General features: G+C 36.9%; 1 protein-coding gene across 3 annotated transcripts in view; it reads left to right on the top strand.

The window, feature by feature from the left end:
• Positions 1–420: 420 nt before the first annotated feature.
• The window catches only part of SF3B1 (splicing factor 3b subunit 1), a 51,765-nt gene continuing 36,263 nt past the window's right edge, over positions 421–15,922 (top strand). The window contains exon 1 of one of the 3 annotated variants that reach the window (XM_077154552.1): positions 421–596. In XM_077154552.1, coding sequence (XP_077010667.1) covers positions 569–596 — 28 coding nt within the window. In that variant the 5' untranslated portion in view covers positions 421–568. The remainder of the gene's footprint in view (positions 597–15,922) is intronic. The other 2 variants (XM_077154553.1, XM_077154554.1) reach the window with 2 other exon arrangements.

The following is a 15,922-nucleotide window of genomic DNA, read 5'->3' as shown; positions in this document are numbered from 1 at the left end:
TTAGCGACAATTTGCCTACTTGACTGCTCTGTTTTTGAGGTTCAGTAATTTGGGAGCTTATGTTGTAACGGAACTGCTACCCAAACGAGAGGCAATTATTTAAAAAAAAAAAAAAAGGAAAAAAAATGGTCTTAAATTATATCGCGAAGAATAAGACTTATGATCGTCTCCATAAGTAATTACTCGAAAAAGCTGAGACAAATGCTAAAGAAAGCTTTTCTCGGTCTCCAAGACGCCTTCTACTGAATTGGAGAAAGATCCACCATAATATTCCGTACAATATTCTTAACTGCTTTGCGGAAGGCACTTTCTCCTAGGACAAAATTACTCAATTACGATTGCGGGTCACAATAGACCCGCTTCAGGGCCCACCCTTGGCCCCTCCCACACCCACAATGCGCCTCGCTGCTCCCTGCAGGCGGCTGCTCTATCACGTGTCACCCAACCGAGCGCGCTCCCGTTTGGCGCCTGCGCAGAAAGTAACTCCCAGCTATTTTTCTCCGTGGGTGCGGCGACGAGCGGAAGTTCTTGGGAGCGCCAGTTCCGTCTGTGTGTTGGAGTGGACAAAATGGCGAAGATCGCCAAGACTCACGAAGGTAAGCCATCTTTGCTTGCTAACGGACTTCTTCCGCTACCTAGACTGCTAACAGTCTGTCTTCCTAGGTTTCTGCCTTTTCCTGTGTATGCGTGTGTGTTTGTTTTTAGTAGGAGGCCGAGTCTGCGGTTTGTGGCCTAGGTCGCCTCCAGCGATGCAGGCCTCTGCTCTGTGTAATGGCGTCCTACTTAAACATTCCAGACAAGCGCTTTGTTCCGTGTTAGGGTGCTGCTCCTGGAGCGTTGCTTCTCCTCTTTGACCAGTGGGCCTCGTTTAAACGGTCTACTAAAGAGGATTCTAGGGCAAGAGGGGATCCGGGAAATGGGCCTGGGAGTCTCGCCGTTTGGAAGTGCTGTCAGCGCAATTTATACATAGGAAGAGTCAGAAAGACATTGAAAAATGGCAACCTCTTTTATAGCAGTATTAAATTGGGTTTGGTTAAACCAAGGCCCATTACTCTTAACCTTGGATAGTATGTGTATCTGCAGGCTTCTAGGCTACTTGCTTGTTTTTTTTTGTACGAAGTGATTTGGGAATGAAATAATGATAGTACTTTCCCCTTGTTCACTTTTAGTGTATTATTGGTCTTTTTCTTTGGAAATTCGTGTTTGCGGAGCTAGAGGAACAAGAGAAAGTCGCTTTTAATTTTATTGATGATCGAAGCTTTCAAACTAGTTGATTTATGGAATACGGAGTATATGAAATTAGGAACATGTTGCTAATAGGCAGGAGTCTGTTAGTGAGTACTAAGAGCAGGTACAGATATTATAGGAAATGGGGTTCCTTTTCAGAAAAGACGTGGGAAGTTGGAGCTGCATTCCTTGATTTTTTACGTGGAATCTGGTATTTTCACTCTTCCAAGAGAGTCACTTTTATTTCACACTCTGTTTTTAGATGTGTGGCTTGGTGTTGTTAGTTTGTGAGAGTTGAAGACTACGACCATCAACTGTTTTACAGTCCAGTGGGGGAAAGAGACGTGTATCCATGTACATTCTGTTTATGAGACCAAGTGAATGCTTAACGAGAAGTACAAGTAGTCTGGGGAATCTACAGAACGGAATGAAAAGTTTATGCTTATGGTTATTTGTCCGTAGTCTTGGGAAGATCAATCAGTTTTATATTAGGGTGGCCATCTGAGCCTCAGAACATTTTGTAACAAGGCACTGTCCTGATGGGTAACCGTGTTTTGAGTAGTCTGCTATGCCAGGAAAAGTAGAGTGCAACAGAGAAATAGAAGATGAATCTGGATAGGTAAGTTGGGTCCAGTATGTAAATAGCATTCAGTTGTTGGGCTACTACAAGGAAACGAAGTCCAGCTCTCTGCAACTTAAGAAACATACTAATGAATGCTTACTATTCTTGTTATTTAGGATTTAAACACTGCTGTAGTACAGACATGTTTATAGGTATTTCTCTTGTCTTTAAAAAAACATATCTTTTGTAAGATACTGGAAAATATAAAAATGATTTTTGTTCATTCAAGAATAGATTATACAGTTGGGGCATTTTGTGGCTTTTATTACTTGTATATTGGTATCTTCATGGTAAGATAACCCTTAGGCATGAAGATTGATAAAGTTCTAGCCAGCTTTCCTGCAATTTAGAAAACCGCCTAAAAGTCTTGGTCCATGAAAGATTGTAACTCACTGACCAAAATTCCTTTTTTAGGAATATTCTTTCTATAAAATGTGAATTATCTGATGCCACAAAGAAAGTATGGAACATTCAGTTTAACGTTTGAGTACTGTTTATGTATAAGGCATTGCCTGTCACTGTGGAATATAAAAAAATAAAGATGTGTCTTCTACCTTCTAGGAGCTTGCAGTCTAATAGAGGAAGTAGCTATGTTTAAGACAAAGGGGTTTTTAATAGCAAAGCATAGTCTTTATTTAACTTCGTGCTCCCTTCATATTTTCCTGGAGAACTCTAGTTCATAGTCCATTTCTGTTTTCACTTGTTAAGCCATCTCAGATAACATTGAGTAGAATTAATTTTTGAATTATTTGTCCTACCATAGCACTCAGTATGTATCTTTAATTATATTTGAATATTCTGTTGGGTTAAGTTTTTCTCTTCCATTTGACTCAGATTGTGTACAGGAACCTTACCCTAGTATCCCAAGTATCTAGTATAAAAGGAGTGCTCAGATATTAAACCAAAATATATTTAGAGATTTGTACTGTAATTATTAAGATAGTTTCATGGGAAAGGGGCAGACACATTGGTTTGGCTGAGATAGGGGGAAAGCTGAATTTAGACATGTATTGGGAACCTCTTAATCTGAGAGTAAGAAAGGTTAGGTTAGTGTCAAATGTTAGGTTAGCATATGGGCTTTGTTTGAGTCTGGCCTCCCAGTGACCGTTAAATAAAGTGCTGTATCCCTCCTTGCCAGTCCCCATTCCCGTGTAACTGCTTACTTTTGTGTTTTTGGAAGGTAACTGGTTGTATGAAGGATGATGTAGAGGGAGTTGGAGCAACTATCTTAAGGCTACTGAGAGGAGGAGGACTTGGACTTAAACGCGACTATGATAGAAGGATTTTAGAAAGCAACTTTAAAAAAATACTTGTTTAAATTTTTGTTTTAGAGTTGTCCATAATGTTGCCTTTTAAAGGAAGATTGTATAATCTTTTCATCCTACATAATATGGATGTATTGTAAAAACAATTTTATTGTTGTGCCTTGTAATTTGTTTTTAAAGCTGTGGCTGCAACAGTAGTTTTTACTTTCATCCTGTGAGATAAATAATGTGTGTAACTTCAAGTAGATTATTTTTTGCCTTTGTACATGGCTCTTTTCATAGGCTATTACTTAACTGAGCCAAATTGATAACTTTTTTTACTTGTTATCATAGTCCTTTCAAATATTTCTATTAGGATCAGTCCTCACGTCTTCTTTAACTAAATTTTTTTTTACTCTGGTTGGTGTGATTTAAACTTTCCAGGATTGAACTATAAGAAGAGCTGGACTTATTCAAATCAAATGAATATAAGATCATTAATCTTTTGGACCTGGCTGCATGTTATATTGTGTCAAGTGTATATAATTTTAGTGTGCATAATCTTGCCATCCAGCAGTTCTTCAGTTACTACTGACTTTGGCAGACAAAGAGGAAACACACTTTCCTATTTTTTCTGTTTTGGGAAGGGAAAAATGAATTATATGAAAATTGGGTATATTGGTTTTTGCTACTATTCCTTGAGTTGGAATTTTTGTGGCATCTCGAAGCTAAAAAGTTTTCCCCAGAAATTTTTGCTTGAGGAATGGTTGAAATTGATCTGTTTTACTATTTTGTATTTTACTAAGATTTTTGGTTTTCCTTGTTCAGATTAGCTATTGTTTTGTTCTTTAGACTTCTAGTTTGAAGGTACTAGTAAAGATAAAAGGAAATTGATCATTTAGGAAATGATTTATTAACATTCACTGTAGTGTTCAGTAAAGTTATTTGCACTAGATCTAGTTGTCCTATTGGAATTTTGTTTAAGGAGAAGGCTGAGAGTTGAGGTGTGGAATATTATACTTCGTCTGCTCCTGGGGCATCTTTTGGAAGTCTCATATTTGGGAAATCCTTACTCACCAATTGTTCTGATTGGTGAAGAATACATGTTACTTAGGGACCTGACTAAAAGTATCAGTGAGAGGTTAACCTTTAAGGGCTGTGTGTCTGTCACATGCAATGAACAGAGGTTGGAGAACTGAACGTGATCCAAAATAAAAATGAGAAATAAATAAGCATCAAGAAGGAGGAAGTGGTGCTAACCTAGTTTAACAGTATCTGCGGGATAGAAAGAAGAAGAGGCACTGGATCAGTGACCTGGGAGGGTAAACATCTTGAGGGTCAGAATTAGTGGGGAGCGAACACTTGTATCAGATGTGATCCTCTGTCAGTGACATATAGGTTATTCTCAGAGTTTGATGTTTAATCTTAGTTTAAAATGCAAATAGTGGGTTAGTGTTTGCCCTTTTTTAAAAAGACCTTCAGTTTGTCTTGTGGTGAGTATTGACGTTATACTCAATACAATATTTGCTGTAGTTACGCTAGAAAAATGTTTGTAGGCTACTCACTGCCTTTCACTGATTATAAAAATACACTAAGTTTTGAATAAATGAAAAAACAAAATATTTTTGGATGAGTTGAGACTTCAGGTGGGTTTGCTTGCAAACTAAATTTTTTGATTTTTCATTAATACTACTAATTAACATGCATCTTCTGCATTTTCTGTGAAGGATTTGTTCCCTGATAGTTGAAAGTATGCCAGGGAATAAATCATTTTTTCAGTTGAATAAAGACATTTCCTTTTTTTGTAGATCATTTAAGTGAATTGAGTTTTAAAGTTACTACCAATTAGCAAGGCCAATGTTGCCAGAAAAGGTGTGGGAGAGGGAAATTCAGAAAAGTTATAACTTTTAAGATTCAAAATACTGGATGAAGGAGCTAAAAAAAAAAAAAGAGAATTGCTATTTGTTTGACAGAGGACTCCATTTCAGAGAAAAGAGGGTTTTTATTTTTTGTTGCATATGGTCAAGTGGCATTGGTTTCATAGTGCTAGATAAGAGAATAACCAAGAAGTGAGTGAAGAGGGCTGAATTTATTAAAAAAAAAAAAAAGTCTAAATTTTATGTAACTTATTATTACTGAAAACTTCAAACATATGCAGAAGTAAAGAAAATAGTGAAATGACCCCCTGGGTGTCCATCACCTAGCTTTAACAGTTATATATGTAAGGCCAATTTTGTTAAACCTACATACTTTTCATCTCTACCATCCCCATTATTTTGAAACAAATCCCAGACATCGTTTCTTTTTTTTTCTTTTCTTTTTTTTTTTTTGTATAGGCAGGCATCAATAATCAAACCTGGGTCTCTGGCATGACAGGTGAGAACTCTGCCTGCTGAGCCTCCATGGCCCACCTGATCATATCTTTTTATCTATAAGTATTTCACTGTAAAACATAATCGTAAAATCAGTATTACACCTCACAATATCAGAAAATATGTAGTTGGTCAGTGTTCAGTTCGCAGGTTGCTTTATAGACAATTTTTACAGTTGTTTGAATTGGGATTCAAATAAAATCTTTCCTTACATTGGTTGATATTTTAAATTGTTTTTAATCTGTAGGTTCCTTCTCCCTCTCTTTTCTTTTTCTTTACAATTTTATTTGTTGTAGCCCCTGTGTCCTGTGGCATTTCCCACAGTCTAGAGGGAAAGGGTAAGATGACAATGTAAAAACTTTTGTATGACCCCTTTAGATTTTCCCACCAGTAGTACTGCAGTCAAGATGTCAGGAGGCCTAAATAAGAGATGGTACCAGGAAATCCTTGAATACAATTCTGAAATCATACTTAAGATTTAGTATGCATTACCCATGGGAAAGAGATGTTCTAACAAAGAACTTGCAAATTCTGGTGTCCCACCAACTAGAGTTTTTTTGTGGGGTTTTTTTTTTTTTTTTGAGTATTATATGAAAATTTATTTTGAGAATTTGCAGCATTACATTATGGCTTTCTCTAAGCCTTTTTTTTTGATATTTTTGTTGGCACATCTTTACACATACATTCCATATATGGTGGTACAATCAGTGGCTCACAATCTTATCGCATAGTTGAGTATTCATCACCACAATCATTTTTTTTTTAAGAATATTTGCATCACTCCAGAAAAAAAATAAAAAGAAAAAACTCATACATCCAATACCCCTTACCTCTTCCTCTTATTGACCACTGATATTTCTATCTACCCAATTTATTTTACCCCTTAACCCACTATTATTTATTTTTTAATCCAGATTTTTTTACTCCTCTGTCCATATCCTGGATAAAGGAGCATCAGACACAAGGTTTTCACAATACACAGTCACATTGTGAAAGTTATATCTATACAATTGTCTTCAAGAATTAAGGCTATGGAACACAGCTCAACAGTTTCAAGTACTTCTCTCCAGCCACTACAGTACACCATAGACTAAAAAGGCGTATCTATATAATGCATAAGAATAACCTCCAGGATAACCTCTCGACTCTGTTTGAAATCTCTCAGCCAGTGAAACTTTATTTTGTCTCATTTCCCTCTTCCCCCTTTTGGTCAAGAATGCTTTCTCAGTCCCAGCAAATCCCAGGAGTTCTGTCCCACGTAACCAGGGAGATTTACACCCTTGGGAGTCATGACCCATGTAGGAGAGAGGGCAGTGAGTTCACTTGCCAAGTTGGCTTAATAGGGAGAGGCACATCTCAGCAACAAAAGAGATTCTCTGGGGGGTGACTCTTAGGCCTCATTTTAAGTAGATCTAGCTTATCCTTAGCAGGAATAAGTTTCATAGGGGTGAGCCCCAAGATTGAGGACTTGACCTATTGATTTGGTTGTCCCCACTGCCTTTGAGAATATCAGGAATTCTCCAAATGGGGAAGTTGAATATTTTCTCCTTTCTCCCTATTGCCCCTAGGGGACTTTGCAAATACTTCTTTATTCACTGCCCAGATTACTTTGGGATATATTGGAGCCATCACACTAAACTGGGCAAACCAACAAAATCTCATGCTGTATTCAGGATTCCATGTAAGTATGGTGTCCAACTAATCTGACCATCAAGTTAAATTAGGTAATTCACTACCCAAAATAAAATTTTGTACCAAATAAACATGTCTCCCTTTGGTCTTACACAGAAGTTGAAGTTTTAAAACATGGATGATATCCTTTACCCTGTATTATGCTCTACCTTAGTCCCACCCAGATCAGATTCCTTCCATAACTCTACTTGAAGTCTGATCCCTTTTTCAACTTTTTAAACAGTTCTTGTGTGGATACTGCTGCCTTTCATAGTTTCAGAGCTCTAACTCTGAATCTCAGGCGTCGTAAAAATACCTGAAGTTTCTGAGCGTGACCAGGTTATATACAGACAGCTCAGTATCTCAGAATTTAGCAAAAACAGTTACTGCTCCTAAATATATGTCCCACTAGAATTTTTTTTCCTTTTTAAAAAATATTTTTTGTTGATAAACAACATACAAACACATTCTCAACATACAAACATTCCATGCAACGGCATACGAGCAAACTGTCAATGGCTCACAATATCATCACATCCCACTAGAATTTTAATGGCAATAAATACACTCGCAATTTTCCTAGAACCTTAACTCTTGCTTGAAATATTTTTATATGGCACCTACTGATATACTTGCCTTAAAATAAAAGTATCAGTTTAAGAAAAACTTAATTCTTCACAATTTACCATCAAGGCTTCTCCTTTCTTGTAGCATTTGCAGGTTCGTAGGTAAGTAGTACTTTGGTTTCTTGTCTAAGACATTTTTTCTTTTTTAACCATGTTTTACTGACAGCTCAGTGGAGATTTGAAGCACTACCCATAACTTTAGTTTTAGGATTCTAAATCTGATACGAGACAGAAAATCCTTGCTTCCTTCTTAAATCTTAAAATCGGTAGCCAAGAGTCCTACTGTATGCCCCTCCCTTCCCAAAATTAGATTTTACTGAAGATAGGGGGAGGGTGGGTAGGAACGGAAGTGGGATTTTCATTCCAGAAAATAGATAACTTAGAAATCCATATTAGATATTTCTAGCCCCTTATACTTCTTTCACTAACACCAATAAGTTGTGGAATTTTACTTATCTCACTTGTTCCAACTTCTGCTTGTTGCCCTCATGTTTCCTTGATTTCATCTCTCAAAATTCGTCTTCCACTATTAAACAGAATTTATCTCTCCTCTGCCCCCCCCCCCCTTTTTTTTTTTAACATGGACAGGCACTGGGAATCGAACCCAGGTCCTCTGGCGTGGCAGGCAAGCATTCTTGCCTGCTGAGCCACCGTGGCCCGCCCTGCCCTTTTTTTTTTTGAGATCCATTTTAAAACACAAAATGCAATTTGATTTATATATATTATATATTCACATACCATGTAATCATCCAAAGTGTACAATTAGAGGTCACAGTATTATATAGCTGTGCAATTATCATCATAATCGACTTCTTTTTATTTTTTGTGAAAAATAGCATATATACAAAACATTTCAAAGCGAACTGCAACAATTAGTTGTAGAACAGATTTCGGAGTTTGGTAAGGGTTACAGTTCCACAATTTTAGGTTTTTACTACTGGCTGCTCCAGGACCCTGGAGACTAAAAAAAATATCAATATAATGACCCAGCAATCATACTCACTTGTTAAACCCTACTTTTCTGTATAACTCCACCATCTCCTTTGATCTTTCTCCCACTCATTAGGGGTATTTGGGCTATACCCATTCTAACTTTTTCATGTTGGAAAGGGCTGTTGATAACATGGGATAGAGGAATGGAACTAGTTCTGGAGAGCCTGGCCCCTCTGCATTTTAGGACTTACCTGGTCTAGGATCTTTTCTACTCTTGAACTTGCAAAGCAAACCCATCAAAAGGCCTTCTAAGTTTTTCTTATTAAGTTAAAAGCATTTATCATAAGACTCAGCGATCTTCTGTTTACCTGTTCTCTTTTGCTAGCTGCCAGAATGCAATATACGAGAAACAGAATGGCTTTTAAAAGGGAGATTTAATAAGTTGCTAGGTTACAGTTCTAAGGCCGAGAAAATGTCCCAATTAAAACAAGTCTGTAGAAATGTCCGATCAAAGGCATCCAGGGAAAGATACCTTGGTACAGGAAGGCCAATGAAGTTCATGGTCTCTCTCTCAAGTGAGAATGCACACAGTGAACGCAGTCACGGTTTCTCTCTTAGCTGGAAGGGCACATGGCAAGCACGAAGTTATCTGCTAGCTTTCTTTCCTGTTTAATGAAGCTCCCCAGGAGACGTTTTCCTTTTTCACCTCCAAGGTGCTGGCTGATGTTGCTCTTGTGGCTGTGTCGTTCTCTGCTCTCTCTCAGAAATCTCTTTTGTTCTCCAAAATGTTTCCTCTTTTATAGGACTCCAGAAACTAATAAAGACCCACCTGAATGGGTGGAGACACGCCTGCACCTAATCCAGTTTAACAACCATTCTTGATTAAATCATATCTCCAGGGAGATGATCTGATTACAGTTTAAAACGTAGTGCTGAATAGGGATTAGTAGGCGTGACTGCCTTTACAAAATGGGATTAGAATTAAAATATGGCTTTTCTAGGGTTCATAAATCATTTCAAACCAGCGTATTACCTAAATGATGTAAAAGTCTATGTGTACACAAAACCTATACGCAAATGTTTCGAGCACCTTTATTTGTAATGGCCACAAACTGGAAACAACAGGATTGCCCTTCAACCAGAGAATGGATAAACACTGTAGTACATCAGTACAATGGGAATACTACCTGGCAATAAAAAGGAACAAATTGATACATGCAACAACATGGAGAGTGGAATATTTACTGGTTCACTTGGGTAAATGGCATTTTCACCAGAAGCCATTTCTTGGCATTTGTATGTGTGATCACCAGGGCGTTCTAGTCTCTTCTTGCCCAGCAAGCAGGGCCCATTTTTGTTTGTTTTCACATTTGAATACCTTAAACTACTGCATATCTTAGTTAGAAATAGGTTGTTGGAACAGAGGATTTCTTTATGTTGGAAAGATTAGCATAAACATTTCCATTCTTTGCTTTCTTGAATCTTTTATTTAATATTTTGAATCTCTAATAAATTGTTTGTTCCTTCTCATTTCCTATTCTTGCTTGCCAGAAAATGTTATGCATGCATCAGATGTTGCCAGAAATTATCTGTCATTTGTATTTTAATCTCTTCATATTTAAGAAAGTATGAGTGTACCTACACACCAGTAGCTATAATTTAGTGTTATTTTAGAAAATATGGAGTTAGAGCCACTTTTTTGTCTTTGCAGAGGTGTGTTGATAAAATTTGAAGCTATGGAATTTTACAAACCTTTACTGGCATGGGTGGGAGAGAAAAATTTGCAGAATTAGTTCTAATGGTTTTGAGAGATTATAAATGACCTATTTATGGTCAGGCACTGGGAATCAAACCCTTGTCTGTGGCATGGCAGGCAAGAAATCTGCCTGCTGAACCCCCAAGGCCTGCCCGAAATATTTTAACATACAGAAAAATATAGGGAAAATAATGAACACAGAGTAACCCGCTTCCCAGCTTTTTCAATTCTTAGTATTTATTCCACAGTTTTAAAAATTTATTTTGGAAATGAAACCTCACAACACAAAGTTATCTTATTTATGAGTATATAATGCTGTGTCTTTGTCAATATTTGATTGTATTATGTTTGCTATTTTGGCACATAATTAAAGACTGATTTCTAGTTTTTGTTTACATTTTGAATTTAAAAATTCTAGTTTTTAATTATCTGCATAATGAGCTGCTGAGTTTTATGAAATCTGGTGTCTTAATTTTGTGAATAACATATTTGAATAAATGAGCTGCAGTTTACAAAACACAAACAAAACCCATTAGCTTTTGGACTTTATATCTGTAGTTTCAAGCAGATACAGAAAACCATGCCTGGTTTGTTTATAAACATTGACCTACAGCCTAATGAAATTTAGTAATGAACTCACATCAGCATTATTAATTACAGACAGCTGCCCCAGAAGGGGCTAGGCAGCTAGATCTGAGGCTAGGAAATTCTTTTTCTTCTTTTTTTTTTCCAGTCTTTTTTTATTTAGAGTTTTTTTTATTATGTTTATGGGCTAGATAATTTCATTACTAAACTTTGATTTAGTAGAAATTCAGTCATGATTTACATAGACATTATACAAACACTAATTGATTACTTATGTACCTTTGTAATTAGAAAAACTTTGTGGCTAATCAGCAACTACATAAAGTCAGTAGGTGAAATCCAGTAAATGACAGTAGTTCCTGAATAAATATGTTATCAAAATAAGGGGCTAACAGCTGCTAAGAAATTAGAATGGAAAAGTACTTTACAGAAGGAGAATAACAAAGTTGTCTATGAAGTATTAAGTTAAGAAATAATTAGGTTGCCCAATGATAAATGTATAGAATGATACAAGTTTTAAATAGTTGTAACAATTTAAATTAAAAAATAGTACCCCTTTCCTGTTTTGTTTTAGTTGGTATGAGCCCAGAAAAAAATACAAAGTGATAACTTTAAACTGGAAAATTTGGTAGAGATGGGTTGGAGCTGGATATGATGGGGTGAGGAGCTAGTTAAAATAGTTTTCTGGGGAGTTTTAACAGTGTGAAATCCTGGGCTCTCAAATTGAAGGTTCTAATTTAGCATGTCTGAGGCCTAGGATTCTGCTTTGTAACAAGGTACTGTGATGATTCCTGTAGGTGGTCATCATACTACACTAATGTTGTATTAGTGGGGATTGCAAATTATTTGACTGACCATATTCACCTTTTTATGTTTTCTTCTGGTGTCTTACCGCAGTAGCATTTGTAGTCCTTTAAAAAAAAGCTGTTTATTAAAAGTGATATATATGCACATGGTGTTTTTAAAAAAAACCTCAAATGTTTCAGGAAAGAAAAAATGAAGAGTGAATTTCTACCTACCTTTTAGCCAGTCTTCCTAATGTTATGAGGTTTCTTGTGTAATCTTCCTTGGAAAAAAGCATGTGGGTGTGGGGGAGAGGGGAGAAATGTGTTTGTTTTTTGTTTGTTTGTTTTGAACGGGCAGGCACCAGAAATGGAATCTCCAGCATGGCCAGCGAGAACTCTGCCTGCTAAGCCACTGTGGCCCAGAAATGTGTTTTTAACAATACTTTTTAATTATATAAAACAAAGCCAAAGTAGAGAGAATAGTAAAATGAACCACCCAGCTCAAATGAGGATATTTCTGTTTGTTCTTAACCTTTGGGAGAATTCCCGTCCTACATGGGCCTGGCATAACAGTTTTTGAGGGTTGTGTGTTAGTAAGATGCTGGAATGTAATATACCAGAACTGGAATGGCTTTTAAAAGGGGGAATTTAATAAGTTACAAGTTTACAGTTCTAAGGTAGTGAAGTGTCAAATTAAGACACCAACAAGAGGTTGCCTTCAATCAAGAAAGGCCCATGGATTAGGACACCTGTCAGCTGAGTAGTCACGTGCCTGCCATCTGCTGGTCCCTTGCTCCTGAGCTCTTGTCTCTGTCCTATTTGGGATTCCTCACTTTGCTTCTCTGGGACTGGCTTTCATCTCTTGGCTTCCTTTAGCTCCAGTTTTTGGCTTGCTTAACATCTCTGGGCTCCAAGCATCTCCAAACATCTCTGTCTCTGTTCTCCAAATGTTGGCATCTGTGTCAGCTCTGCTCTGAAGTTTCTGTCGGCTCTCTCTCTCTCTCTGTGGACTCTGAGGTTTCTCTTGGCTCTCTCTCTTTTAGCTCTGAGGTTTCTGTTGTTTTTGACTTTCTCCAAAATGTTTCCTCTTTTAAAGGATTCCAGTAAACTAATCAAGACCCATCTGGAGTGGGTGGTCACATCTCTATCTAATTAAAAGTTAATTTGAACAGTGAATAAAAAAGTATTTGCCAAATCCCCTTGGGGTAACGGCAGAAAGAGGGAAAAATTCAGCTTCCCCAGTGGGAGAATTCCTGATATTCTTGCAAGCAGTGGGGACAACCAAATCGATAGGCTGAACCCTCAATTGTGTATTGGGGTTTGTTCATGTGAAACTTATCCTCACAAAGAATAGGCTAAGCCTACTTAAAATTAGGCCTAAGAGTCACCCCCAGAAAACCTCTTTTGCTCAGATGTGGCCTCTCTCTCTCAGCCCCAACACGGCAAGCAAACTCACCCTCCCCCCCCCCCCCCACATACATGGGACGTGACTCCCAGGGGTGTAAACCTCCCTGGCAATGTGGGACAGAAATCCTAAAATGAGCTGGGACTCAGCATCAAGGAACTGAGAAAACCTTCTTGACCGAAAAGGGGGAAGAGAGAAATGAGACAAAATTAAGTGTCAGTAGCTGAGAGATTTCAAACAGAGTTAAGTTTTCCTGGAGGTTATTCTTAATACATTGCATAGCTATCTTCTTTTTTAGTTTAAAGTGTATTAGGCTAGAGAAAAGTGTCTGAAACTGTAGAGCTGTGTTCTAGTAGCCATGTTTCTTGAAGATGCTTGTATAATGATATAGCTTTCATAAGGTGACTGTGTGATTGTGAAAACCTTGTGTCTGATGCTCCTTTTATCTACCTTGTCAACAGACGAGTAGAACATATGGAATAAAAATAAATAATAGGGGGAACAAATGTTTAAATAAATTTAGTTTGAAATGCTAGTGATCAGTGAGAGGGAGGGGGAAGGGGTATGGTATGTATATATTTTTTTCTGTTCTTGTTTTATTTCTTTTTCTGAATAGATGCAAATGTTCCAAGAAATGATTTATGATATGAATATGCAAATATGTGATGATTTTGTGAATTACTGATTATACATGTAGAATGGAATGATCAAAATAGGAATACAAAAAAATACATTTTCTTTGTATTTTTTGGTATTAAGTAATAAAATAAAAAGATTAAAAATAAATAAATAAATAATGGGGGGTAGAGTCAGTATACAACTGGGCGCGCCTTCATCTCCATGAAGATAATCTAATCAGAAGTTCCTGGCCTGCAGTATTGAATCAGGATTAAAAGAAATGGCTGCTCCCTCAATTGGATCAGGATTAAAACATGGCATTTCTGGGGTATATAATACTTTCAAACTGGCACGAGAGAAGAGATGCAGGAAAAAGTATTACCTCTGAAGGTAGTGGTGCCCTGTAGCATCCTAAGAATTTTTTTTGAATCATATTTGTATTTTATTCATCACGGTAGCATTCACAAACTTCAAGAAATAATCATTCATAGTTGTGGGAAACATTCTTTAATCTACAGACAGTGCTCCATGCACACATGAATTACAGACTTCTTCTAGTAATCCTGCAGCCAATGGAGCATTTCGACAGCATTAATAATGTCTTTAGAGCAAAAAATCCTATGTTGCTTCCCATTAAAATCCAATTTACAGTTACAGGCAAACTCTTAATTATAACCAACCCATCAACTTCTAAAGCAGTCCTGGACTTTCTTACAATTTCTGTTAGTATACACACGTAAAATAAAATAAAAGGTGCAGGTATGCTATAATCTGTCTGCCTCCTAGTAACTTGTAAGATAATAGCTGGACCAGTTTGACTTCCCTGGGGAGTTGAAGTTGGGGTTAGGTGCAAAAGTTCTTAACTAGTGGCATACTAAGAAGTTTGAAATGAGGTTTGGCAGTAAACTGTTAACATCTTTTGAGTTCCCAAGATTTGCTTCTGTTCTAAGTGAGGGTCATTACATTTTCTACTTTAAACCAGTTGTATCTTAAGGAACTACAGAGGGTTTCTTCCCTTAGTTGCTGGAGTGGTTGTGTTGGGCACAGGGGTGGACTAATTTATGATGCCATTTGAATCTTTTCCTTTTGAGCATTTCACAGTGCCTTTTGTTGTGGGGCTTAATTCAGATGGACAAAGCTAATGGGCTGACAAGAATTGAAAGTCATTTGTAAGGACATGGAAATCATTCTGCATTAGAAACTATTTACATCTTAGTGTTATTCACGTTATTAAAAGTAAACATTAATTTGTAAGTTAAAGATAGCTGATATCAGAAAAGACTTTTAAAAGTTGGAAGACCTAGTCTTTATTTAAAGGAGACTAAAAAGAAACCGAAATGTAATGCCTGGATCTTGATTTGATCAAAAAGGAAGAGCTGTAAAGGATATTAGGACATTTGGAGATATTTGAAGATGGAATTATATACTAGATGGTACTGTATTAAGGTCTTTTATTTTAGTTCTGAAAATTTCAAGAATTAAAAACCAGCAGGAAGTTTGGGAAGCAGTTAAGAATTGGTGCTTCTTTCACCAGATGTGCATCTTCAAAATGCCAAGACCTATGGATAGAACATAGTACTTGGTGGATAGAGTATAGTGCTTGGGGAGAGATGTGGCAAGAGTTCATTCATTGAGTGCTTAATTGTTTGACATTTATTATTTAATTTAATCCTCATAAAAACCTTATATTAAGTAGGCCACTGAGACCTGGAGAGAATACGTAGCTTATTAATTAGTAGAGAAAGAGCCATTACTTGGAGGCAAATGTTTTAATTTCAGAGCTCAAACTCTTAATTGCAAAGCAACTGTGATGATAGGTACAACTGTGATAATAGGTTGGAGCAAAATTGTATAGGGCTCTGAATTCCATGCTAGAGAATTTAGAATTTATCCTTTATTACACTCTTCAGGGTGTGGTTTTTGATGTCCACAATATCACCTTGAAGTTTGTTAGAAATACAGAAACTAAGTCCTACCCAGGCCTTCTGCCTTTTTTTGTGTGGGTGAAAACATACAATAAAATTTTTAAAATTTATTTTTTATTGTTATATATATATAAAACATGAGTACAGTGACAT

The sequence above is a fragment of the Tamandua tetradactyla genome, chromosome 3, assembly GCF_023851605.1.
Source record: "Tamandua tetradactyla isolate mTamTet1 chromosome 3, mTamTet1.pri, whole genome shotgun sequence".
NCBI lineage: Eukaryota > Metazoa > Chordata > Mammalia > Pilosa > Myrmecophagidae > Tamandua > Tamandua tetradactyla.
The sequence above is the reverse complement of the archived record's forward strand: the minus strand, read 5'-3'. Positions and strand labels throughout refer to the sequence as shown.